Source organism: Lactuca virosa, chromosome 3 (genome assembly GCF_052849685.1).
Source record: "Lactuca virosa cultivar CGN04683 chromosome 3, Lactuca_virosa_CGN04683_v6, whole genome shotgun sequence".
In the NCBI taxonomy this organism is placed as follows: domain Eukaryota; kingdom Viridiplantae; phylum Streptophyta; class Magnoliopsida; order Asterales; family Asteraceae; genus Lactuca; species Lactuca virosa.
The window spans coordinates 79,341,238-79,367,496 of record NC_136428.1 but is presented as its reverse complement, the minus strand read 5'-3'; the positions used below and the strand labels follow the sequence as shown (position 1 = coordinate 79,367,496).

Sequence of the window (26,259 nt, the reverse complement as noted above, 5' to 3'; positions counted from 1 at the left end):
AATGGCATTTGTGGAAAATTGTTGCTTATATGATTCCACTGACAGCAATATTGGAAAATGGATTTGATTCTTTCATTTGTGGTAGTGTCTAAATTTACCAAATCAGGAAAGTTCCTCATCACCCAAGTTTCAATTGGACCGAAACTTGGAATCATGCAAGTTGAATAGTATGATGAATGAGAACTTTCAAGCATTGGAAAATCAAGACTAATTACTTGTTCACATGGATGTGTGAGTCAAGTGAAGGACTAAAGGGATCGAGTACACATTCTTGTGTACTGGTCATGTCCACCACAAAGCTCGTTAAGACTATTTGATTTACTAAAGTTTAGTAAATATGGTTATACTTACAAGTTTAAGTATAATTTTGAAACATTGGAAAAGTCTCAATGTATGGCAGAACGAATGGGAAGAATCAAATTAGGCAGAAAGATAAAAGTTTCTCAAATCTGAAAAGATGGGAGAGTACTTTAGTATCATGTTTGTGATCATCTTAATGATTTAGAAATCATATCACAATTAGTCCTCTAAAGGTCATCTTAGTGCATTCTTATGACTAAGAAGAGGAGTCATGAATTGTTGAAACAGTTACATCAGGAAGATGAGTCATACTTCGTTCCAAAACAATTCTTAGAGTCATACTCCAAGATTGTAACTTGAGTGACATATCTTAAAGAAAGGTTTAAAACACTTGTCAAATGTAAGAGTAAAAGTGTCCTACTCTTGTACATTTGAAATTGGTAAGTTGTGATGTTTTGGATAAAACAAAGACCAACTAAGGCCAATTGTGTGAAGTGTTTGTCTTGATAAAGAATCCAAACTATCTCTTGAATATTTGGCAAGATAGTCTTATATGTCAAGAGGATAGTGGGAGTCTTAAAGATCCTAAAAAGAATTTCAAGAACTAATCAAGAATAAAACCTGAGGTTCTTCACTAGCATACGACTTGAGGTTTATAACCTATCGTGTTGACATATTATGTGCCCATTCCAGTTAAAGTTGGCTTTGCATAGGAGTTCTGAAAGTTCTCAATTGGTTGCATAACAACTTGGAAGCAATGGCAGGCCCTGTACTGCCAGGTGGCAAGAAGTTAAGATTGCATAAGTTCAGTCCATATGAGTTTGGATTTGTCATTATCCTTGTCTTGTGACTATGGTTTTGACGATTCACATGGATAAGAACACATACACCATAAAATCTAAGGGTCATAAGGTTTCTCTCCGATTCATGAAAATGATGGTGAGGAAACACTTCCACCAAGTAGATTTGAAGCAAATGGCAAAAGGTCTAAACAATTGAGACTATGATTACGGCATCCCTTTTCATAGTTTTGAAATTGTTTAGACACACATGCATGCTATCTAAGGAAAGGTGTATGATTTTGATAAAGTTTTATCAAAGCATCTCGTATCAGAAATCTGAACTTTGGTAAGAAAGTCAATAAAGTATTGATTTCTAGAAGTCCAGCTGATTTCTGAGTACATGTCAAAGCTAGTGGGAGCATAAGTGTTATGCTAATAATCATCATGTTAGTGGGAGCATGATAATTATTGTTAGTGTTGCAAGTTAGCAATGTTAATTATAGAAAACAAAAGTTTCAATTCGTGAGGCTGCAGGGATTGAAAAAGTTGTTTTGCTATAATTAAGGGAGAGGATATACTTCATTTCAGTTCTAAAGGCTTAGATTGAGACCTTAATCATCTTTAGTCAAGAATATATATATGAATTTCATGTTGGATTGGTTCAACTTAAGGAAATTCTATATATTGCGTTCTCAAAATTCGATTATGATTACGGCATCCCTCTTCATAGTCAAATTTTGAAAACATGGCAAATAAAAATATTGTAGCAAAAGACTGGTCTAGAATCATGTCTTTATGTGAGACATCATGAATCGTGTACCATTTGCTTTGGGTACAGGATCGATTGCATGTGCTATAATATTGTCATTTCTAAATTTTTCCAAATGCCCAGAGGCATTAAGAAGGGAAAAGGTCTAGAATTGGATATGACTAAAATGATTAAGCAATTGTCGAGGACAATCTGAGGTTTACCAAAGATTGGTTGCTCAGGGACAGTTGAAAGTATAGTGCTAATTTTGGAAGGACCATATTGACATATTCTGAAAAGAGGCATCTCTTATTCAGAAGTGATAGTCAAAATGAGAATATGGAGTTGTCTCCATAGGTGGAAGTTATCTGTGTAAGATTAGAAAACTTAATGCAAGAAGCATGTCCAAAGCAATGTACTTTGAATATGAGACTTAGTTTCCATGGAGTTGATCTCCATTGGAATACCTTATAATGACTGTTGACAAGTCTTTGTGACTTTGTACATATTCATTACAGGAGGGTCAGTGCATATAAGTTTAAAATCTAAACAGATTTCGATAAATGATAGGAATTTGAAATTCTCACATTTTTCGATAAGGATTTGGGAGTGTGAAATTAGAATCATTGAAATTATGTTCAATTGGTTTATTTCACAAAGTAAGGATCATAGACAAACATAGAGTGCATACTTGGTGTATGGCAAAGCTATTGTTTAAGAAAAACATAGTGTACATGCTTGGAGCATGGGACAACTAGTGTTTTTAATTCAAGTATAAAGTTGATAAAACCGAAACAATGAATAATGAGTAATCAGTATGGTGATAAATAAAAGTGTTTATTTATATTCATAGGGTTTGATACCATATTTGATTCATTTATTCTTGTGTTTCACTTTGCATGTTTTGACTTCCAGAATAACTAAGTCGCTCTTCCTGAATGATTAAGTTATTCAAACCATCCACAGTCGGTCATATGTTGGAAGTAGATATGAATCAAGACTGTCATGGGTTGGTTTGTAGAGGTCCAAGTTGGTGGACAAAGCGGTGCTACAACACTCATGAGTGCTCATAAGTTCTAAGTATTGGATTCAACCCGCGCTCATTTGAATCACTTCATGGATTTTATCACGAGTGATCATGAGACGATAATATCTTATATTCTTAAAACCTAGAGATATGAGTTGTTACTATGAGTTGGTTATACATTGATTGCACGAAAACGCATTTGGTAACTCGATGTTATAAAACGTGCCTTTGTGTATGATTCAACAAGTAGTAGAACAAGCCATATGAGTCGAAGTTTATCCATTCCTTTTACCTTCGGGATAAAAGCGATATCTGTGGGCCCTTCGATGATTTAGCGATGACACATGTGAGTGCTTGGCCAAGCCAGGACTGATTTGATTTGTTCAATCAGTCAATCATCATAAATCGAAAATCAGGAAACAACAAATGGACAGAGAGAATGATTGATAATCCATGTCTCAGTCCATATGATATCTAGAATGGAGGAATATATGATCCCTTATCTAATGGACAAGTCATTGACAAAGGTCAGAGTTCATCGGCAAGGTCAGAGTTCGACAGCGGCTTTAAGAGCTACGATTGCCAGTTAGGTTTTGAAGTCATACTCAATAATAGTTTTAGACTTATCCAAGTGGGAGACTGTTGGATTAATGTCTAAGTCCATAACTATATTTGGTATGTACTTGACCCGACCCGGCATGGTCCATTTGGGTTGCACTTCACCGGCACAATTTATATGGATAGTCTTTTGAGAATAGTATATTTATGATTTATATTAATATATTATAAGTTCTAATATATTAATATGGAATCATATTATTTAATTAGTATTGATCAAGAATTAATTTAGAATTAATTAAGTGATCAAAAAGAACTAATTAAATATGGACTCTTATATATATGGAATGGGCCAAGTTCATTTAGGTTGGGCTAAGCTTTCATGGATGGTCCATGGAGCTTTTAACCCATGGATCCTATGTAAATGAAAGGTCATGGGTATTAGGGTTTACATGGATGTAACCCTAATCCTCCATAATATATAAAGGGGTCCTTGGCTCACAAAATTGTGACAAGTGTGTGAAAATAATAGTGAGCCGATTTTAGTGTGCATACATATTCTCTCAAGTTCTTCCAAGGTGTTTTGGTGATTTCTGATTCCATTTGAGGCTTCCACACTATTGGGGCTAAGCTCTTAAAGCTTGAAGACATCAAGCTACATCAAAAGGTATGTCATCTAACTAGAACTTTGTAGTATAGGTGCTTCATAATATGCTAGTTAGGATGAAACCTTGGAATATTTAATATTTGTATGTATAATAGAGAAAACATAGATCCAAGGTTTATAGGGTTACATGTATACCATAGGAGTGTTAGAATGCTCAAAACCCAACAGTTACCCATCCCTGGATTGCTCTTGCCCGGCCACGGTTAACTGCAGAGTTCTTATGGGATCTTCTTCCCTCGCGGCTTTAAAACGCGTTGTGACAGAGAAGGTATCCACACCCCCTTTAAGGAATGCTTACTTCTCCTTCCCAGCTGATGTGGGATCAGGTGCAGCTAACCTGCCCGCCTTAATGTAACGTCCCAGTTTCACAACAAAAGTTTTTCATTTTTATTAAGATAAAAACTTTCCAGTTTATTAATCCATTAATTAAGAAAACAATTTATTCCAAATTACATTTATTAAAATTTAGAGTATTGTAGAAACGCAAAATCTTCAATGTTGTTGATGAGTGTGTACAGTCCCGCCTTCGCCTTCCAACAATAATCGATGATACATGAAACCATAAACAACTGGGTAAGCATAAAACTTAGTGAATTTCCCCTAAAATACCACCATATAAACAGATCACATATACAATCAAACATGTCGGGTACAGTCAACCATCGAGTTGGAATACCCATGCCCAATCAACCTCCGGGACCAGTCCTCCTTAGGATGGAATACCCCAGGTTGGAATGCCAATATACAACAGGTCCAGTCATCCATCGGGCTGGAATAACCAGGGTTTGTTGGCCTATCGCCTCAACGCTACCGCTCTTCCCCAGCCTCTGTGCCTACGGCTTACAGCCGGCCCACACCGGGTATCTTGGCCTACCACACAAAGCAGGACCGCCTCAACCCAACTAAACACACTATGCCGACATATAAACAATCAGGATCAAGTAGGCACATAATACATGCAAACAAAAATCATACAACTCACTACTGCCTACTAATCCTCTCACACATACAGTCCCACTACCAACTACCCCCCATAGAGTGCGTAACCATAAGTAACCAGAGGTGAGATAGCCACCCGAATAGATGGTCCTACTCTAGATCCACAACCAAACAAGGAACATGCAAGAGAACCTAGACCAAGAGTTCTCAGGCTATCCTACATGACTACCGACAGTCCCTAAGGGCACTCCATAGATGATAACCAACAAGCACATATAACATACAACTCTACAGGTTATTACCACAAAGCAACATACTCAATACCAGGAGACATATCTAACTGATTAATACAACATAGTAGCATACTCAATACCAGAACACGGGTCTAATAGATCACTACAACATAGCAACATACTAAATATCAACAATCTAAGGAATGCATGGTCGTATATACTCAAAGGTGAGATAGTCACCCGGACATGTGATCCTACTCTAGAACCACAACCAAACAAGGAACATGTAAGAGAGCTTAGATCAATACTCCTCAGTCTATCCTACATGACTATATACAATCCATAGGGCATCCCTATACTAGCAAATAACCAAAACTAGTAGGTTGACATTGGTGCCTTCGACCTACGGGTATAGTGAGGCGAAACTCACCTCGATATGCACGTAGCTAACACTATAGCAATGAAGGATTCTACCAGCTTCAACTCACTTCCAGACACCTACATGAAGATACTTGAGTCAATACCCGATCACGGGTCATAGTCACTTGCAACAGTGACCGCCTCACATGAAATAACGAGTAAGGTTTCACATGAAATAGCGATTAGGGTTTCACATAAAATGACAATTAGGGTTTCACATAAAATGACGATTAGGGTTAAGTAAGAACACTTAACCCATTAAGGACTTAATCACTTAAGGGTATGACTGATTAAGGCTTGACTTAGGTGATGTTTTTTTTTCTGAGTCAAAATGTTTGCAGTCTGCGGACCATATCTATAGACATCTACAGTAGAAGAGGTGGACCAAACGTCTACAGCCTAAAATAAGAAGACTGTTTGTTTTTTAACATCTGCAGGCTGTTAAAATAGACTAAAATCTAATTAAACTGATTATTTAAAAAACTTAAAATAGTTTTTTAATAAGTTTATTACTTTATTATAGATAATTAACATATGTAGATCAACTTTTATGTATTATTATATAAAAAGTGAAAATAAAGTGGTAAGAATTAATGTATACATTTGATAAAAACCAACAAATTTTGGTTGCAAAGTTATACCTAAACATTATAATTACGGATAAAAGAATTTAACATATAAAATGGATGAAAATAAACTTTGATTTTAAATGAATATTTTTAAAATTTTCATTTTACTTTTTCAATTAAATCAGTTAAAAAATGGCCATAAATATTTTTCTTAAAAAATAAATGATAATGCATTAAATAATGTTTTATAAAATTTGGCACAAAAAATATAAGACAATATTAAGATTTTTTTTCATATCTATATAGATAGTTCCAACAACCATTATTGTAATTAAATCTTTATTTATAAATCTGTCACAAAGGTCATGATTGTGTCGTCAAACCTTTTTTCTTTAAGGATTGTAATTTTTTTTCCAAATTATTTATCATAGATAAAGTTGGAATAAATCTAAGTTTTTTTTTTTAAAAAAAAAAAAAAAAAACAAAGGTATATGTTTTTTTAGGCTAGAAGATGTCTGAAGAAGTTTGAAGACTCTGATTCACATCTGCGCCAAGAAGAGGACGCGCATACCTTTTTAGGTTTGCAATCTTCAAAAAAACAAACAATCTGCGAAGCCTAATGTCTGCGTGTGGTCTGCGCGGCGCATACGGAAGAGGCCAAGAAGATCTGCAGACAAAAAACAAACAACACCTTAGTCATTATCGGGTGAAATAATAATCCAATCAATGGCCCAAATACGCGCCCGAACATCGCCCAAATAGAGCTCCCCAATTCTAGGGTTTTTCACATAAAATGATAACTAGGGTTAGTGTTCCACACCTAACCCCTTAAGGACTTAATCCATTAAGCCCAATATTGCGTTAAGTTAATTGTAGAGAATTATAAAGTATTATTTTAGGTTTAATTAGTAGTTTTAATGCGGGTCCCGACCAACTCCAATATTAGGGTTTCTTGATATTAGAGTTTTCTAACTCCTTAAGCTAGATGATTAGTTAATTATTTAAATATATATGTTTAATAATTTGGGCACCACCCTTGCCACCTCGGGCACTGGTGGTCGGCGGCGGTCCATGGCGGCAGGAGGCGACAACCACCATTTCAAAGGCGGGAGTTTTGAATTTTTGGTCTAAACACCATCCAAAGCCTCTCGGTTTACACATGACGTTAATCCAACATCCACACACGCACACAACCACCCGAAGTGGCGGCTGGTGGTGGTAGAACGATGACAAAAGGTGGCATCCACCACCTCACGGTGGTGGTGATGGGTTTTTCTTTGATTTTTCTCCGGCGGAGAACACCCATACAACATCTCATCATAACACACACATACACACACACACAACCACCCGAAGTGGCGACTAGTGGTGGTGGATCGGCGACAACCACCATGGTTGGCTGCCATGGTGGGTGCCTCTTCGGTTTCTGGCCAACAACACACACATACACATTCTGAATTGCAGAAGTGACACACACACCCACATATAGGCACGAACACCCACTGAAACACACCAATCAACCATCCTCGTGGTGGCAAGCGGTGGTCGGAGAGAAACAGTGAAAGGGAACAGTCGCATGGCAGCGACTGCAACGCAGAGGACGACAGAAGAGGTGAAGACGGTGAAAGGGGAGTGTGCCTTTATCGGAGAGAGACATCAGCGGCAACGAGCTCTGCTCTTCTGACTTCTTACTGCCACGATGTTGACTCGTCGGTCTCTGCTTACGTCGACAACAACAGCAGTGGTATCGACTTGGTGGTTACGATCTCGACGGTGGAGGTAGTGGCGGCTGGAGGGGTGGAGGAACAAGGGTGGCGGTTGCAAGGTTTTTAGGGTTAGGGTTTGGGTGTTGCATTCTTAAAACGTGAGGGGTAAGGAACACGAATGCAAGCCCCATGTTTTACCAAACTTGGATGCATTATAACGAGATTGGTCCCTGCCTCTACAATTCCTTTCAAACTAAGCCCACTAATTATCAAACAGTCCCCGACTTCCAAAATTCATTAAAATTCAAGTCCCAATGTTACAATATAGACCCCAAATTCTAGAAATTATATCATCTAACTCCTTATGGCTAACACTGATAAAATATTATGGATTTATGGATAAAATAAAATAAAATATAAAATACATCTCGAGGTTTTTAGGATTATTTATTTATTTATTTATTTATTTATTTTAAACGGAATGTTACACTGACTGAACAAACTCAAAAAGTATTTTAAATTATACATAACCTATGAACTCACCAATATTATGTTGACCTTTCAAACCACATGTATTCCTAGGTCACTAATGGGAACATGAGATCTTACAACACTAGCTAAAGAGGTGACTAGCAGTCCACCAAGAAGTATAATTATCAAGATAAACCACTATGTTTTAAAAATCAGATCCTCATGTAACACAAAGAGCCGATAAATGGAAGTGATATTTAGTTATGTGTTAAATTACTTGGATTCTTTAACTATGAACCAACATCCTACCGTCGTGCCACATGGCGTTTCCGTCGATCGGCCGGGGGTGTGACAGTCTAGAATAGCTTGTGGTCGTCATCTATACTCTCTTAGATGACTAGTCACCCTCGGTACAAAAGTACCTTAATAGTCACAAACTCACCTTTATTATTTCACCTTTCTCAACCTTTCCTACCCAATATAGTAAAAGTACAATAAGATACTTAAGTAAAACCATATCATGTTAATTTCATCTAACACAAATATCTTGAACACAAATAATAAACACATATAGTAGGTAATTATCTAAATACTTTATATCTATGTGTAAGATGAAATTAACTATGCACTCATTTTGTTTTAAGATGTAAGTATTTTAGTTAATTCTGCGCTCAAAATACGTTTCGCGGTAATAGTTATAGTTTCTCAGATTTATCAATAATCCCAAATGAAACACTTAGTTATAGTTGATAAGAAACAACCATGTAAAATCGTCACGGATGTAGGATCTGTTTGGCATATAAATATATACAGTTTAGAAAATTCACTTTAAACACCTCACTGATCTTGCCTTCTCACCATTCACGTAAGTAGACCGATCAGTATACCGACTGGTATTACTGATAAATATTATTTATAAGTTCATAATAACGATTTAACATAAATATAAGTTATACTTGAAGCATAGAAAGCATAACTCAACTTACAGGTTGTTTAGCGGAAAACCGGACAATGCGCGGGCAGAACTTTGAAATCAAAAACTCTATTTCTTCACACCCTCCAATGCTCCAAAACTTCTCTGCTAATGCCTAAAAAGTACTAGAATAGGTCCTCGAGAAATCAGAATAATTTGGGGAGAGTTTGTGGAAGAATCAAGCACCTAAACATGCAAGAATCGAGCTCTATTTATACAAAATTTTATAGGGCGCGCCGCGTCCTGCGTACGTGTCGAAACCTCGTTCATTTCTGTGGAGGGCATGGACTACTTAAGATGGTGACACGTGTCACCCTCTGGTGGTGCCACATGTCGGCTTCCGATTAGCCGATTTTTAATAATTTTTAAAATTTACACCTTTCGTATACGAGCTTCATTTTTGATGATTTTATATCCATGCATAGCTAACAACGAATACTATAACTTTCATTTAGACTTCTTCGACTAATTTTCACTTTATTTTTCGTGATTCGGTTCGAGGAGGCTCAGACTGTAAATAACGCTAAGATTTTCATCTCCAACCCTACTCCACTCTATTTTCTATCCCATTTTTTATTCCCAAAAGTATATTCCTAGAATATTCCATTTTTATAACTTATATATATTGTCAAATACACCCTCTATTAACTAATTTTTAACAAATATATATATATATATATATATATATATATATATATATATATATATATATATATAATATTTTTTCATTACAAAAATATTACAAATTATATTATCATAAATAAAATGTTTGTATATAATAAATTAATTGATACTTTATTATAAATAATAATTAAATAAATAAGATTATATTTATAATAATTATATCAAGATCACGAGCATATGTGATTACTATATTTTATAAATTATATTATCGTGTTTAAGTCTTTAATATATATTTATTTTTTTTATATGGATTCGATAAATAAATATTAAACTCTATATTTACGATTAATTAATATAAATTAGTATATAACATGATATTACAAATATTAAATATTGCATTTAAATTATAATTAATAGATAAAAATAAACTAAAAATGTATAAAACAAAAATGAGAGAGATTAAAATTGACAACCGAAACTTGAACTCCGATTTACACGAGATTTAAGATTTAGATCAAGTTCATGATAATAAGGTAGTAAAACAATGTATGGACTATGAATGCAACCATTATTGCGTTCGTTAGGTGTTATAGAGTTTTGGTAACCACATTATCTTCGTTACTAAACAAATATGATACATTATTTTTCATAACATCACAATGCATTTTTTTTTTGTATTTAGTAGATTAAGAAAATAATAGATTAATTGATTAGCTTGCCTTACAACCCAACTATAACTTTCTAAATAGTTTTGTTTTTTGGACATATTTCTTGCTAGTATTTTTTATGTAATGATGGGGCAAAAACACGATAACTTACCGAACCCCCTCCCTAAAAAAATATACTCCCAAAACTCTTTCCATCTAGGCTGGGAGGTGGCCTCGACAACACTAACCCATGGATTTTGTCGACACCTTCATCGACAAGAAGATGCCAGACCTCTATCTTCTCTTCTCTTCTTATTATTGTTACTCTCTTTCTTCTCCATCTCTTATTGCTTGTCATTTTCCACACCTCAACCATGACAAAGTCTATTGCAAAGCGAAGTGGAAGTGGGGAATGCTGACGTGACACACTTGTGGGGGAAATGACATTGTATCATCATCAAACACCTAACACCTAGAATTATGGAATAGAGTTGTCTATATCCTCACCAAGACTATGCTGATATGGAAGACAACAACCAATTCTTTATACATTGTAACGTGGCAGTTGATCTTTGGAAGTTTCTTAGTAAATGGTGCGACATTTCTTGCCCTTCGTCTGTATTTATACAGATTGAAGACATTGTCACTTGGATTGATTCTCTTAATCTTTCTTTGATTAAGAGAAGCGGACTGGAAGCTATTGTCAGGCTCGATTTTAAGCAGGGGAAAATGGGGCATGTGCACAGGGCCTACTTTTCAAGTAGGCCCAATTTTTTTTACTATATTCAACAATCAGTAATCGGCCAAATATAAAGGAATGAAAGAAGTCCAGTCGTCCAGAGTCCGCCGATTCGATTAGTCGTATGAGTTGACACACAAACGCAAGGCAGAAGGAAGATAACAGAAGCGAATATCAACTATCATTCAAGTTCAAGCGAGGGCCGAAGGGGGATTAATCGATTACATAATAACACTCCTGGCTCTTGAAGTACAACTATTGCTAAGTACTGTTATTGCTAATCAGGTAAATAGGTAAGCATCGATCATAAGTAAAGGATTGTCTTGGTTCCTTTAGAAAGAATTGAAATTGATGACCACACAAGAGGAAGAGATTTTTTGTTGGTTTGATTCCTTAGTTTGACGATCTTAAAGAGACCTTCAAGTGTTTTATATAATGTGAAAAAGAAATTTTTGTGGTGCAAAATGTGTATATATGATGTGTTTGGTTGGATAACTAAGGTGTTGTTTGTTTTTTTGAAGCAAAAATCATAAAGTCTGCGGACCACCTCTGCAACCCTCTGCATTAGAAGAGGTGGACCAAACGGCTACAGACTGTAATAAGAAGCGTGCTTGTTTTTTTAACATCTGCATGTTGCTGCAGATATTAACTGATTTTATAATCCGAAAATTATTTTTTAATACCGAAAATGTAATAATGTATGACATTTCGACAAAAATTTATGATATTTCAACAAAAAATAATGATATTTTAACAAAAAATAAATATATTTTTGAATAAAATAATGATATTTCATCAACAAATTATTATTATTATTCAATATTAAAAAAAGAAAAAAAAATCAACAAGAATAAACAAAAAAAACGAAAAAAAATGTGAAATAAGATTTCAGCAATATATAATCAATATTTTAGCAAGAAAAAAAGAAGAAGAAGAGGCTGGAAGAGGCTGGAAGAGGTAGGAAGAGGCAAAACAAGTGTTACGCCAAGAAGAACATGTGCAAAGATTTTTTAATCCGAAGACTTCTAAAAAACAAACAGTTGCGAGATGAAAAATGTTGCGCGTGTGCTGCACCGCGCAACAATAAGATGTCTGAAGAGGTTTTTTCCAAAAAACAAACAGCACCTAAGTGAATAATATCTTCAAGTGAATAATCAATAACCATAAAAACATCCTTTTTTACTACTACATTCTTGTATTTATATATATATTTTTTATTCTCGTGGTATTATTGGGAAATCGGGAACATACAGTCATCTAGAAAAAAAATTCAGTTATAAAACTAAAGACATCTATTATTTGAAATCTTATCATTTTTGTGTATATGTTCATAGCGACATGTGCTTAGGCAAGTAAGATATCGTTGGTTGTGCTTTTGTTTTGGAATTTTATATATTATTTTTAAATGTGTACTATAATTGTTATCTGGAAATGATAACTTTGTTCGGAAGCTGTTAATTTTTCAGAAAAGGAAAACCGCCAATCTTTACATCGGACAATACTGATTTGGAAAGCTGCTTAGGTCTGACAGGGAATTGAAATTCAATATGATTCTATTCTAGTGTTTGGTATGAACCTGAATCCGGTTTACGTAAACCAAGGAGATAGAACTCAAGCATAATCAGGATGGACTTGGAACGAAAGAGTAAGTATAAATATAAACTGAATATAAGAAATAACAACATACTGTTGTCTTTTTGGTATTATGGCATCATACTTTTCATTTATTTGAATTGCAACATTACACCTTCGATTTATATGTTATTCATAACAATGTAATTTCATTTTATTACTCAAAATAGCAATGCATTTTTATTTCTTTATTCAAATTACTGTTTGGCACTACAAGCTTCTAGCGTTTAGTTTAAACAAAACGCTCCAAATCCAAAAGCTACTTCATGTAGCGTTTAACAAAACGCTACAAGCTACAAGCTACCCGCTACCTGCTACAAGCTACCCGCTACCAGCTAGTTTTGCCGAACACACCCTTAAAATGATAAGTTTGAGAATTAGATAAAAAAAGAAAATGGAGACCATTTCACGTATTAAAACTAATATAGATTTTTTTTTCAAATGAAAATTTTATTACTCCCTCCGTCCCAAATTAATTGTCCACTTTTGATTTTTGAAGTCTTTTTTCTTCAACTTTTACCTTAAATATTTTTATTTGTGTTATATATTACTTGATGAAACTTATAATAATGAAAAGATATTTTAAATACAATCAATTCATATATTTTACATCAAGTATTATCTATCAAAAAGAAAAATATTTAAGGTCAAGAATAAAGACTTAAAAGTCAAATATGGACAATTAATTTGGGACGGAGGTAGTACATGTTAAACATATTCTAAACATATTCAACACTACTTGCATTTTAATAAAATATATTTTCCACACCTACTTTGCAGTAACCCATTCAAAGTTTCAAACACCCACAGCACGTTGCGGCGTATATTAGCCCTCATCGCATATAAGTAGGGCTACAGCACATCTCCAGCTTACCTCTTCAGCCGTTTCTCCTCGTCTATTACACGATAATGGCGGCGGCGGCAACAACCTCTTTCTCAACCTTGGCACCTACCGCTTCGTCGTCGGCAGCATCGGCTTCTCTCAAGCTCGCCCCCCAAACCCTAGGGTTTAATGTCGGCTTTCTGTCTTCCAAAACTTCCTCCAAATCCCTCAAAGCTCGCTCTAATGGCAGTTCTGGATCTGCTCTCGGGGCTCGGATGGTTTCTGCCCCAGCGATAACTAAGCCTCCGACGCTGCTTGATTTTGAAACCTCTGTTTTCAATAAGGAGAAGATTAACCTTGCTGGTTATGACGAGGTTTCTTCCTCTAGCTGTATATATATGCGTATGTATCCATTTCTACGCATCCTCGGTTTATTTTAACGCTTTATCTGATGTTTTTGCAGTATATCGTGAGAGGAGGAAGAGATTTGTTCCATTTGTTGCCTGATGCCTTTAAAGGTATCAAACAGATTGGGGTTATTGGTTGGGGCTCTCAGGTTTGTCATCTTATTCCTTCGATTGATTAGATTCGTTGTTTTGGATACTAGACTGGCTTTGATTGGCGAATGAAAAGTTACGCTCCGATTAGCGACTCTTGCATAAATATATCACGAACAATTAAAGTTTCATGTACCAAATTAATTGGAACGGATTAAAACTTAAATCCTGTTGAAGCTATAAAGCGCCAAGTACCCTAGGGTTTATGGACATGAAGAATATCCCGCCCTCTTTGTCAGATAGAAAGTCAACGGCCTAAAAATGATGCTGTTTTTTTTTCTTTCTGCAGGGTCCTGCACAAGCTCAGAATCTTAGGGATTCCCTTGTCGAAGCAAAATCTGACATCGTAGTGAAGGTGATTTCCCCGAATTTGTTTTCTTCTTCTATTGTTACTTCATAATCTGGGTGCTTACGATTCCAGGGTTTCACTTTTTTAAACAGATTGGATTACGAAAGGGTTCAAGCTCATTCAACGAAGCTCGTGGTGCTGGTTTCTCTGAAGAAAACGGAACTCTCGGAGACATTTATGAAACCATCTCCGGCAGTGACCTGGTTCTGCTCTTGATATCCGATTCAGCTCAGGCTGATAACTATGAAAAAATTTTCTCGCACATGAAACCAAACAGCATCCTTGGGCTTTCCCATGGATTCCTTCTTGGACACCTTCAATCAGCTGGACTTGATTTCCCCAAGAACATAAGCGTGGTTGCTGTTTGCCCCAAGGGCATGGGTCCATCAGTAAGGAGACTGTATGTTCAAGGAAAAGAGATCAATGGAGCTGGAATCAATGCCAGTTTTGCAGTTCATCAGGATGTTGATGGAAGAGCCACTGATGTTGCACTCGCATGGTCTGTTGCCCTTGGTTCTCCTTTTACATTCGCCACTACACTTGAACAGGAGTACAAGAGTGACATATTTGGGGAAAGAGGTCAGCCCTTCATTTCAAAATTCAAATTTTGCAAAACATATTCATTTATGATAAATTTCAATTTGAATTTCTTGAAAAATATTAGGTATTTTACTTGGTGCTGTGCATGGTATTGTGGAGTCTTTGTTTAGAAGGTATACAGAAGGTGGTATGAGTGAAGATTTGGCTTACAAAAATACAGTCGAATGCATCACTGGAAACATATCAAAGACAATCTCAACTCAGGTTTACCCCATGACCTTTCTTAAAGATTAAAGTCTGTTTCTTTTCACTTAAGTTAAGCTTTCCCAAATTCTTAATTCTTTTTATTAAACAGGGAATGAAAGCTGTGTATGAGTCATTAACAGAAGAAGGCAAAAAAGAATTCTTAACAGCATACAGTGCCTCATACTACCCTTGCATGGACATTTTATACGAGTGCTATGAAGATGTAGCAAGTGGCAGTGAGATAAGAAGTGTTGTGTTAGCGGGTCGTCGATTTTATGTAATTTTATATTTTTCTTGATCTTTCTTTTACATTTTCCTTTTTCCCTAAACTATTGGATTTTTAATTTTCTTTTTCTTTTTTAGGAAAAGGAGGGATTACCAGCTTTCCCCATGGGGAAAATCGACCAGACCCGAATGTGGAAGGTCGGTGAGCGGGTCCGTGCTAGCCGACCCGCGGGTGATTTGGGTCCGTTGTATCCCTTCACAGCAGGTGTTTATGTAGCACTAATGATGGCACAGGTAATCTTTATAAAATTCTACAAAAAAGTTCTCTTTTTAAATAAAATTAAAAATTGTAATGTTTGATTAAAAAAATAACAGATTGAGGTGTTGAGGAAGAAGGGGCATTCGTACTCTGAGATTATCAATGAAAGTTTGATCGAGTCTGTGGATTCTTTGAACCCGTTTATGCATGCACGAGGTGTGTCGTTTATGGTGGACAACTGTTCGACAACTGCAAGGTTGGGGTCGAGGAAGTGGGCCCCACGGTTTGACTATATTTTGACCCAACAGGCTTTGGTGGCTGTTGACAATGGGAGCCCACTTAACCAGGATCTGATTAGCAACTTCTTTGAGGACCCGGTTCATGAAGCGGTTAAGGTGTGTGCTGAGTTGAGACCAACAATTGACATATCGGTGCCTGTTGATGCTGATTTTGTTAGACCCGAGTTGCGACAAGCAAGCAACTAGGTGAAGGTGGGCCCGCATATGGTTCATATATTTCATATCAAGGTATGGTTCTAGTTTTATGTGTTATGTAGAATGTTTGTGTTTTGGTTTTTTTTTATGGATGTTGTGATGGATTTTGTTGAATTTTGTAATAATGGAAGTGGTCCAGAGTTGGGGTTTTTCTATGTCTACATAGTGGGTTTAATTTTGCACATGACATGGATGTGGATGGCTTGGTTTTTATCATTTTATGTGGTTTTGGTTGGAATCCATAAAGAAAATCTCTCCAAATGAAATTTGGTTGGTTTTGAGTTTTGACAACCAAATAAAAAATGTTGTGGAATAGCATTTAAGACTTCAATTATTTTGGATTTTGTTGGAATCACGGATTTTATTGAAATAAACTAGGCGTATTATGGTTAGAATATGTTGAAATTTATAATTTTATCCATGGTTTTTGTCAATTTTTTATATATAAGCCTATTAAAATTGGAACCGAAGACCTTAAAATATTGAAACAGGTCTTGAAACATGTTATTTCGACATGCATTCTGTTGCATCATTCTAGTAATTAAACGTCGACATGTATTCTATTATAGGGATGAGCATTAGAACCGTCGGAACCGGACTTGGTAACAAGGTCCGGTTACCGGTTCTCCATTTTAATGAAAACCGGTCCTGGTTCTAAAAACCGGAACCGGTTTGAAATTTTTCTCGTTTTTAAAAATACGCATAACCCATTCATATGAAGTCAGAATTATTTGATTTTTTTTTTCCAACATGTAATTTAGAGTTTGTAATTCATTTTTGACTGTACAAACATATGTTTTGGTTAGATATTGAATCAGATACATGCCCTGAAAGAAAGAATATCGATGCTGCGTTTTTTCTATTTCAGAATTTTTTTTGTTTGTTTTTTTGAATCTGTCACATTTTCTTTAAATGAGCATAACTCATTCATATAATATCGGAATTATTAATTTTTTTTCCACCATCTAATTTGGTGTTTGTAGTTCATTTTAGACTATAAAAACACATATTTTGGTTAGATATTGAATCAGTTATAGACTTCGGAAGACAACATATCAATGTTGCGTATTTTCCGTTTCAGTATTTTTTTTTAAATCTGTTCCGCTTTTAAAATGTTCATAATTCACTCATATGAAGTCGGAATTACTTGATTTATTTTTCATCATGTAATTTAGTGTTTGTACTTCAATTTAGAATGTAAAAAATCACAATTTGGTTAAATATTGAATCATTATAAGCTCCGGAAGATAACATATTATGTATAATATTTCAACCGGTTCTAGTTTGAAAAATAACCGAAAAATCAGGACCAGAACCGGAACCGGCGTTAGAGCCGGCGATCCGGTTCCCGATTCTTATAATATAGGAAAACCGGTTCCGGTTCCGAACCGGTTCGGTTCTAAAGTTCATCCCTACTTTATTACATCATCCTAGAAATTACACCCAATGAATTTTTTTAAAAGTCTAGTTATACAATTTGAAGTGGAATGAACATTAACCTGCACCATCTTGCAAACTCCATTACAATTTATATGACATGGACCGTTGGGTTTAGACTTCAAATGGTTAGTTGCATAGCTTCCTTTGGGACTCTGCTGAACATGATTATAACTTTCATTAAAAGAAAATGCAAAACTTTAAAATAAACTGAAACACCAAAATTTTAAAATTAATAAGCATGCACTACGTTAGTTGTATCCATTCTTGTTTTGTATTGTTGTGAAGTAGTTTTGTTGCTCATGTGAATTTAGAGGCAATGATTAGAGCATCTTCATATATAATATTTTTCATTCCAACCAAAATTATAATTATACAATATAAATTTGGATAATAAGAAAGAAGAAAATGAAACAATATTTCTTACCATAAACTTTCATATTTCCTTCTCATCGTCATCTTCCTCTTTATTATTATTTATGTTTTCCATTGACAATCTTTTTGTATGAAGTTTCTAATCTACCTCTCAACCACTCACACAACTCTTTAAACTATTCTAATACAAATCTATCATTGTGATATATATATATATATATATATATATATATATATATATATATATATATATATATATATATATATATATAACATATTAGTTAATATCTTGAATTTTAAGAGGTAGAAGATACAAAGCTTTTTGTACAAACCAATTATGTATGACAAAACCATTAATACTTGCCAAAATTTTGAAGACTTAAATTAAGGAAGGTTATTAAAAATTAATTTGGAGCAAAATAACAATTTTAAAATATTAAATCCATCAATATAAGTTAATTTATATTTCTTATACTAGATACCGATAATAATTAATTTACATCATATGTATAAATATACAATATAAATATAAGTTCTAAACACAAATATTTTAATTAAAAGTGGTAATTTTTATTATTACATAATAATTTATAATAAAATCTAATAATTATTTTCTCATAAAAAAACTATTCGCCAAAAAAGTAATTTATCGTCGCTGCTTTACGCGGGCACACATCTAGTATGTATGTGTGTGTGTGTGTGTGTGTGTGTGTGTGTGTGTGTGTGTATATATATATATATATATATATATATATATATATCATTGTTAATCAATTGTTGTCATAAGAACCATTAAATATCATAAGTTAAAAAACTACTGAGTGGTAGTTGTTAATTAGATGCTAGTGAAAAGTTATGTAGGTTTTAATAGATATTATGAAATCATTATTATAAATAAAATATGAAAAGACATGCAAGTTTCAAATAATTGTAATGATATAAAAAATATATCATTTATATAAATATATAATGATATGATGTAGCTTGATATGGACAGTTAAGATTACTAGAAATAAATATATTCGACTAACAGGGTAGGAAGTTGATACGATTGGACTTTCATTGTTATGGTGTCCAACATGCAACTAATTAGACCCCGAATTTTTTAGTATATTTAACTTGACTTTCTCAATCATTATTTTTGGTATAACATTAAAGTAAAACACTAATGATTAACTAATCACTTTTTTTATTTTTAAATAATGATTAATTTTATTTTTAGTTATTTATTAGTTATTTTAAAATTGAATAAATATTATATTTGTTTCTTAATTTTGAAATAACAAAATAAATTATACGAATTGTTTTTTGTGTGGTTGTTAAAAAGCATATTCGGTCTTTATTCTCAAAAATTAATTTAGATTATTTATTGTTTGATTTAACCTTGCATCCTTTATCCTTGAAAGATAAAATAGTTCGTGCCAATTTGAAATTATCATAATACCATTGTATTTTTTTCAATTAATTTAATGGTTTTATTATCAATTTAAATTAAAAAATAAATAATAAAGGCCCCTTCCCCTTTATTTTCCCTAATCCATACACATAAAGAGAGAAACACAAACATGCTGACCGATGAGAGAAAAAGGAGACTTTTAACTCATTGGTCAGTCACCGACCACCATCACCGTCTCTACCCTCTAATGAACCTTCCCAACCCCTTTCACTATGTTATTGATCAAGAAAACAAGAAACATAAAACACGCATGTTGTAGATAAGTGGTGGTGGTTTTGGATGGGTTTTCTGGGAGGAGATCGGTGGTGGGTTAACAGAGATCGGAAAAGAGAGCATGAGAAGGAGGAAGGTGCGAGTGTGTTTGTCAATAGGGGAGGTCAGGTCGGATTTTGATCAACGTGTATGGTGGCTAGGGCAGTAGTTGGTGTTGCTGGAGAAAGAAGAATGATGAGGAGTACTAGTGAGGAAGTGGAGAGGAAAGCCAACAATGGGTAGGGTTTTGGGTAGTTGTTGGGGTGCAGCTCCGTCTTCAACCTCCTTCAACTCCATCTGAGACGCCGCAAAAAAAGATGAAGAATGGCAACGAACAAGATATCGAGATCCAAACAGTCATCCTGAAACCACCACTTTTCAATTTCGTCTTCAGAGATTAAGTGTCGTAGGACGTGATTAATTGCTTCGTGTGATTCTTGTTCCTCAGCCATTTTTGTTCTTCTTCAAACTTTATCGACAAATTCGTCTTCAACCAAAAGGTATCATGAGTGATCGATTTAAAGCCAAATCAATCACTTAAATACACAAAATTGTAAAAGTTGTGCGAAACATAGGGCTGTAAACAAATCAAATAGATGTTTAAGTGATAATGATTATATGATTATCCATTTTATTGACTAATAAAATTCTCAAATAGGATAATTGTTCGTCGTACGCGTTACAAACTATATATCATTGTACATATGTTATGTGTACAAATATTATGGATATATAATATTTGTAGAAAATTTTATTATCGTTAAACGATAAAGTAACATTTTTAAATGAAAGATTATTTAGGATAAATAGTCTTAATGAAAATCGTAGTAGTCGTGATTACGAACCTGTGAATATAAAAAGCCCCCAAACCTGACTTTATATGAAGAAATCATGATTTTCGAAGTTTCTATTTCAACCCAATACAACGATGTGTCATAAAATATGAAATGAAAATAGGTTGCTCATTAGCCAAAACAATCTAAACGAAAGTTGATGTCTATGTAAATATGAATCCATCGATATAGAGAACGTCGAGAATGGAGTTCGTATGAAAATGTTATGAATTTCGCAGAGTATTTTACAGTGTAACCTTCACGGATTGTAAAATTAAAAATAGAATGTGAATTAGTTAGCGAAGTCTAAATGAAATTGTAGTACTCGTCAATACGAAAACGAGAATATAAAGAACGTCGAAAACATAGCTCGTATGCGAAAGATATGATTTTTGAAGATTTGAAATTTAGCAGCAAAATTGATGAAATGGACAACTAAGAAACAGACACGTGACACCACGAGGCGTGCGACACGTGTCAAGCCGGCAAGCAACCCTTCCTCACGCACTACAAGAAAAACGCGATTTTGCTAGGGAAGGATTCCGTTGTGAAAAGATGAAATTCCGTTGCAAATGACGAATAGCGACGGAATTTGCGACGACCGAGTTCCGTCCCAAAAAACTTCGTAGCGAGCGTTTGCTAGGGAAACAATCATTTCGTCGCAATTGTGACAACGGAATGAAATCCGTGGTAGATGGTATTTGGTCGTGTATTCCGTAGTAGGATTCTATCACAAAATCCGTGGTAGTTATTCCATCACAAATTCCGTTGTAGTTAATCCCTAGCAAAATCCGTTGTGATGATTCCATAGCAAATTCTGTGGTGGTGAATCCCTAGTAAAATTTGTGGTGGTCATTCCCTAGTAAATTCCGTTGTGGTGATTCCCTGGCAAATTTCGTCGTGATGAATCTCTAGCAACTTCCGTTTGATTACTTCCTAGCAACTTTTGTGATCATGAATCCCTAAATAAAATCGTTATGATGAATCTCTAACAAAATCTGTTGTCTATATTCTACAACAGATTCCATAGCAAATTACGTATGAATATTTTCGTTGCAAAGCTAGATAGCTACGAATGGATCATTAAATTCAAATTATTTTGTACTAATATATAAAAATAAAAATAACAAAAAATCAAATAACATTTATATCATAAAATAAAACAATAAATATTTATTACATCGAAAATGAAAAGTGGCTAATCTCTAATAAATACTTTGCAATAAACAAATTAACATTTTATGATCTACTAGTTTTGTAGGTCTTTAAAAGCAATAACAACAGTCACTGTCGATTATAGTTGTTTATTAAATTGCTCGATTCTTTTGCTGTGTTGGTTATGGTTGGCCTTTATTATATCCTTAAGTTCTTCATTTTGCTCTTTTTGCTGATGAACAAGCTCCCTCAATTCTTCTTGTTCAAAAAAAAATTCAAATTGTAATTAGATACTTCCGTTGTACCGTTAATCATGGGAATCGCCTTTGAATATGAGCAAATCCATAGTCTTCTTTTCTTGTCATGACCACCAACATCATAAAATATTTGGTCATCCGCAACTTTTTTACCTACAACTTCCATCTATTACGCCATGTCCCTATGAAGTCCATCAGATACAAAAAGAAGTAGTAACTTACTTGTCTAAACATATATACACTCATAAATGAAAAGATAAACTAGAACTTTTTTTTTTAGAAAGAGCCAAAAATAAACTAGAACTTAGGAACAAATAAAGCATATATATTTACATAAAGCTGGTTGTCCAGTCAGGCCATCAATGAATTAAGGTGAAAATATCAATAGCCTTTATATTCATTGCTTTGTACAATGTTAGACAAGCATCAGAGTATATTCTGCATTGTTCATTTTTACGATTCTCAATACTGAATTTATAGAAGAACAGTTGTAATTGACAATTAGATAGAATATTAATTATATGATAATTAAAAATGTAAGATAAAACTTAGAATGGTAATAATGACCCGATAACTTCTTTCATTTTTTCCTCGTTCACTAGAGGAGCAGTAAGAAATATTAGGCGTGTGGTCTCCGAAAGGCTCTGGTAATTAAGAAAAGGTAGGTTGTATTAAAATCAATTAACTTAAGGATGTATACTATGTGCCATTCTACTAAAACTAGTAAAAGATTATAATGGTTTAGTTATTAGTATATATTAATAACAAAATATATTATGGTAAAAATTGACCTGTAGATGGGTAGAAATGTTCCACATGTTTCGAACAAATTCATCAAGTGGTACATGAGAAATTGAGAACTTAGGCCATCTGGATCCGGAAGGACTGAATCGTTACCTCCAAAATAAACAATAACCAGAGATGGTTTTACTGCATCATCCTAAAAATAATAAAAATAAAACAAAAGAAGAATGTTATTTAAAAAAAATATATATTGGAAAATAATAATATGATTTTGGTCTTAAATTTGGCAACTATACGGAAGAATTTACCTGTGGGAAAACTTGCTTCACAACTTGTAGCGCTTGCCTTGAATTCCATCTGGAATATCCTCGCATGAATATGTATGCCTGTATGATTTGCAAGTGAAGAGAGCTTTATGTACAAAAATTAACAAATACATGCTACGTACAAATATCGAATAACTAATCACATTTATTAATTCCTTATAAAGATTGAAATTTAACAAAAGAATGGAATTTGTTGTTTGTATTTTGTAAGATCAATATGATTTTAAACAAACCCCATAAGCCATCTCATCTTCCGAATGGAGTAAGAAAGTACATATATCACTTTCATAGTGAAGGTATAAGCATGACATTTCCTTTGTTTTCTAGTGCCAGATCTCTCACTTGCATAGTTGTGCATATTATCGACTATACAATGACAGTGGAAGTAATATACGGTCATATGTAGATAATAACAACGTATATGAAAAACAAGACATGTGCAAAAATCAAGACTTTAGATCAGCACACCTAGATGATACACGTCTTACCACTATACTTTGCGGCCTGAATGCGATTATGACCAATGTTAGGGTTCACGAGCACCCCCCCCCCCCGGGGGGGGGGGGGGGGGGGGAGGGGGAGGGCTGCGTTTGGGGTTGAGGGACGGCAGGCAAGGACGAAGGTCGCCATTCTCCAATGGCAGAGGTTGATTCGGCGCATCAATCAACGGTGATAAAGGAGGACACATAGGAGGGACAACAACAAGAGAATATGTAGAAAGAAAACCTAGAATGGATTAACCTTGTAGCAACCGCCTTCCACTTCCAGATCTTAAAACAGAGGTGGAGTCGGCGCATCAATTTCTACTGATGGTTCTCGATGGGAGCGTGTCAAATTAAAACGCACACTTCACCGATCGATGCTTCTCAACGGCGAGATGGGAGGAGCAGGAAGTAACTCGGGTTCCTTCTCTAATCAAATTAGGGTTTGGGAAACAGAAACGCATATCATTTTGGGAAGCATCTGAAATAAACTGAGGTCAAATTTTGGCGACGAAAACTGTATTCAAAATTTTGGGCTTCAATTATCTTTGAAATTTTGGACACGGAGAGGGAGAGGGAAAACGAAGATGAAATTCCAATATTTTATAAGTTTTTTTTAATATCATAATTTAATTTTGTTAACATTATTTTTTTTATGAAAATAAAACTTTATATTTGTATTTTGTATTTTAAAATTTTAAAATTTTGTTTATTGTAATTTTGTTTAATAAAAATATTTTTAGTTTATAAATTATAAACATTTTATTACACTTTTATTTGTTTATTATTATTATATTATTGTTATTTATAGTTGTACAAAGTGGAACATGTTTGATCATAATAAAACATATACCGGTATATTAAGATTTATTTGACATAAAATAAAGAACAATCTAGTGGTGAGTAACATAATCCATAATCCATAAATTGTACGCCTAAAACCACACTCTATAAGTTTTAAGCCTTAAGTAGTACGCCATAAGGCATACATTATAAGTCATACATTAGAAGGTACAAGCCTTAAAGCTTACACACTAATCCATAAATCATAATCCATAAGCCTTAATCCATAAGCCATAAGCCAAAAGTCATATGCCTTAAAGCCTAAGTCATAATCCATAAGTCATAAGCCATAAGCCCTAAGACATATACCATAAGTTATATGTAATAGGCCCTAAGCCATATGAAATAAACCTTAAACCATATAATTATAGGGCATAAACCTAAGGCCCTACATTCAAAGCCTTAGTTCATAATTCATAAGCCATAAGTTATAAGCCCTAATCCATAAGCCATAAGTTATAAGCCCTAATCCATAATCCAAACCCCTAGACCCAAATCTATAACCCTCAAGCCCTAACTTATAAACCCTAATTCATAAGTTAAATGTTATAAGCCTTAAGCCCTAATCCATACCTCATAAACCATAAGACATATATCTTATGCCTTAAGCTTTATGCCTTACGGTATAGTCATATAGGGCTTAAGCCTTATGATATAGGACTTATGGTTTATTACTTATGGCTTTAAGGGTTAATCCTTCAGGCTTAAGGCTTAGAGATTTTTACTTATGTCATAATGATTGTATCCGTAAAGCATGCGCCATATTTCCATATTCCATAAGCCATAATCCCTATACCCTACGTCCGTAAACCATATGTCATATGTCACAAGTCGTAAACCATAAGCAACTACCATGCTGACCAATGACCCATATGTCATCCATGGACACCATAAGCAACTACCATGTTGACCAATGACCCATATGTCATCCATGGGTGATACAATGAAACCATAAGCAACTACCATGTTGACCAATGACCCATATGTCATCCATGAACACCATAAGCAACTACCATGTTTACCAATGACCCATATGTCATCCATGGGTGATACCATGACACCATAAACAACTACCATCTTGACCAGTGACCCATATGTCATCCATGGACACCATAAGCAACTACCATGTTGACCAATGATCCATATGTCATCCATGGGTGATACCATGACACCATAAGCAACTACCATGTTGACCAATGACCCATATGTCATCCATGGGTGATACAATGACACCATAAGCAACTACCATGTTGACCAATGACCCATATGTCATCCATGGACACCATAAGCAACTACCATGTTGACCAATGACCCATATGTCATCCATGGGTGATACCATGTCACACCCCCGAACCAGACGGCGGAAACGTCAAGGGCTCGTGTGACTAACAATTGAATGATCATCACAATGAATATACATGAATCATAACACGATCATCACCAACATTACATAATACAACTGCCATTGTTTACATCAAGTACATTGTTAAAATACATAAGTTCAAATTGTTAAAAATACGATAAGTGTTGTTACATAATACAAAACCATACACACTTGCATATCTTCCAGC

General features: G+C 34.5%; 2 protein-coding genes across 4 annotated transcripts; one reads left to right on the top strand and one right to left on the bottom strand.

The window, feature by feature from the left end:
* The first annotated feature begins 13,857 nt into the window (after positions 1–13,857).
* On the top strand, positions 13,858–16,683 carry LOC145166070 (ketol-acid reductoisomerase). Its single transcript, XM_079084997.1, has 8 exons — positions 13,858–14,232; positions 14,322–14,414; positions 14,705–14,770; positions 14,857–15,343; positions 15,429–15,568; positions 15,660–15,827; positions 15,914–16,069; positions 16,151–16,683. Exons 1-8 carry the CDS (start codon positions 13,945–13,947, stop codon positions 16,517–16,519), a joined length of 1,767 nt encoding a protein of 588 aa, XP_078941123.1. The 5' UTR covers positions 13,858–13,944; the 3' UTR covers positions 16,520–16,683.
* A 5,332-nt stretch (positions 16,684–22,015) lies between these two features.
* On the bottom strand, positions 22,016–24,415 carry LOC145162416 (GDSL esterase/lipase CPRD49-like). 3 transcript variants are annotated; one of them, XR_013739095.1, is made up of 4 exons: positions 23,852–23,919; positions 23,346–23,423; positions 23,085–23,233; positions 22,016–22,937 (listed from the first exon to the last, which is right to left on the bottom strand). XR_013739095.1 is itself a non-coding variant. In XM_079081565.1 (4 exons), exons 2-4 carry the CDS (start codon positions 23,409–23,411, stop codon positions 22,463–22,465), a joined length of 228 nt encoding a protein of 75 aa, XP_078937691.1. In that variant the 5' UTR covers positions 23,412–23,423; positions 23,852–23,919; the 3' UTR covers positions 22,016–22,462. The 3 variants fall into 3 exon arrangements, 1 of the variants encoding a protein (XP_078937691.1); XM_079081565.1 differs by having other exon boundaries at positions 22,016–22,475; XR_013739094.1 differs by lacking the exon at positions 23,852–23,919 and adding an exon at positions 24,105–24,415 and having other exon boundaries at positions 22,016–23,233.
* Positions 24,416–26,259: the final 1,844 nt, after the last annotated feature.

What these genes read in the sequence shown, in the direction of transcription:
- LOC145166070 (XM_079084997.1), top strand. Translation starts at nt 13,945, where the DNA reads ATGGCGGCGGCGGCAACAACCTCTTTCTCAACCTTGGCACCTACCGCT. An exon ending in ACCTTGCTGGTTATGACGAG is followed by an intron (nt 14,233 to 14,321) that starts GTTTCTTCCTCT and finishes ATGTTTTTGCAG; the next exon opens with TATATCGTGAGAGGAGGAAG. An exon ending in AATCTGACATCGTAGTGAAG is followed by an intron (nt 14,771 to 14,856) that starts GTGATTTCCCCG and finishes TTTTTTAAACAG; the next exon opens with ATTGGATTACGAAAGGGTTC.
- LOC145162416 (XM_079081565.1), bottom strand. Translation starts at nt 23,411, where the DNA reads ATGCGAGGATATTCCAGATGGAATTCAAGGCAAGCGCTACAAGTTGTG. An exon ending in TGAAGCAAGTTTTCCCACAG is followed by an intron (nt 23,234 to 23,345) that starts GTAAATTCTTCC and finishes TATTATTTTTAG; the next exon opens with GATGATGCAGTAAAACCATC.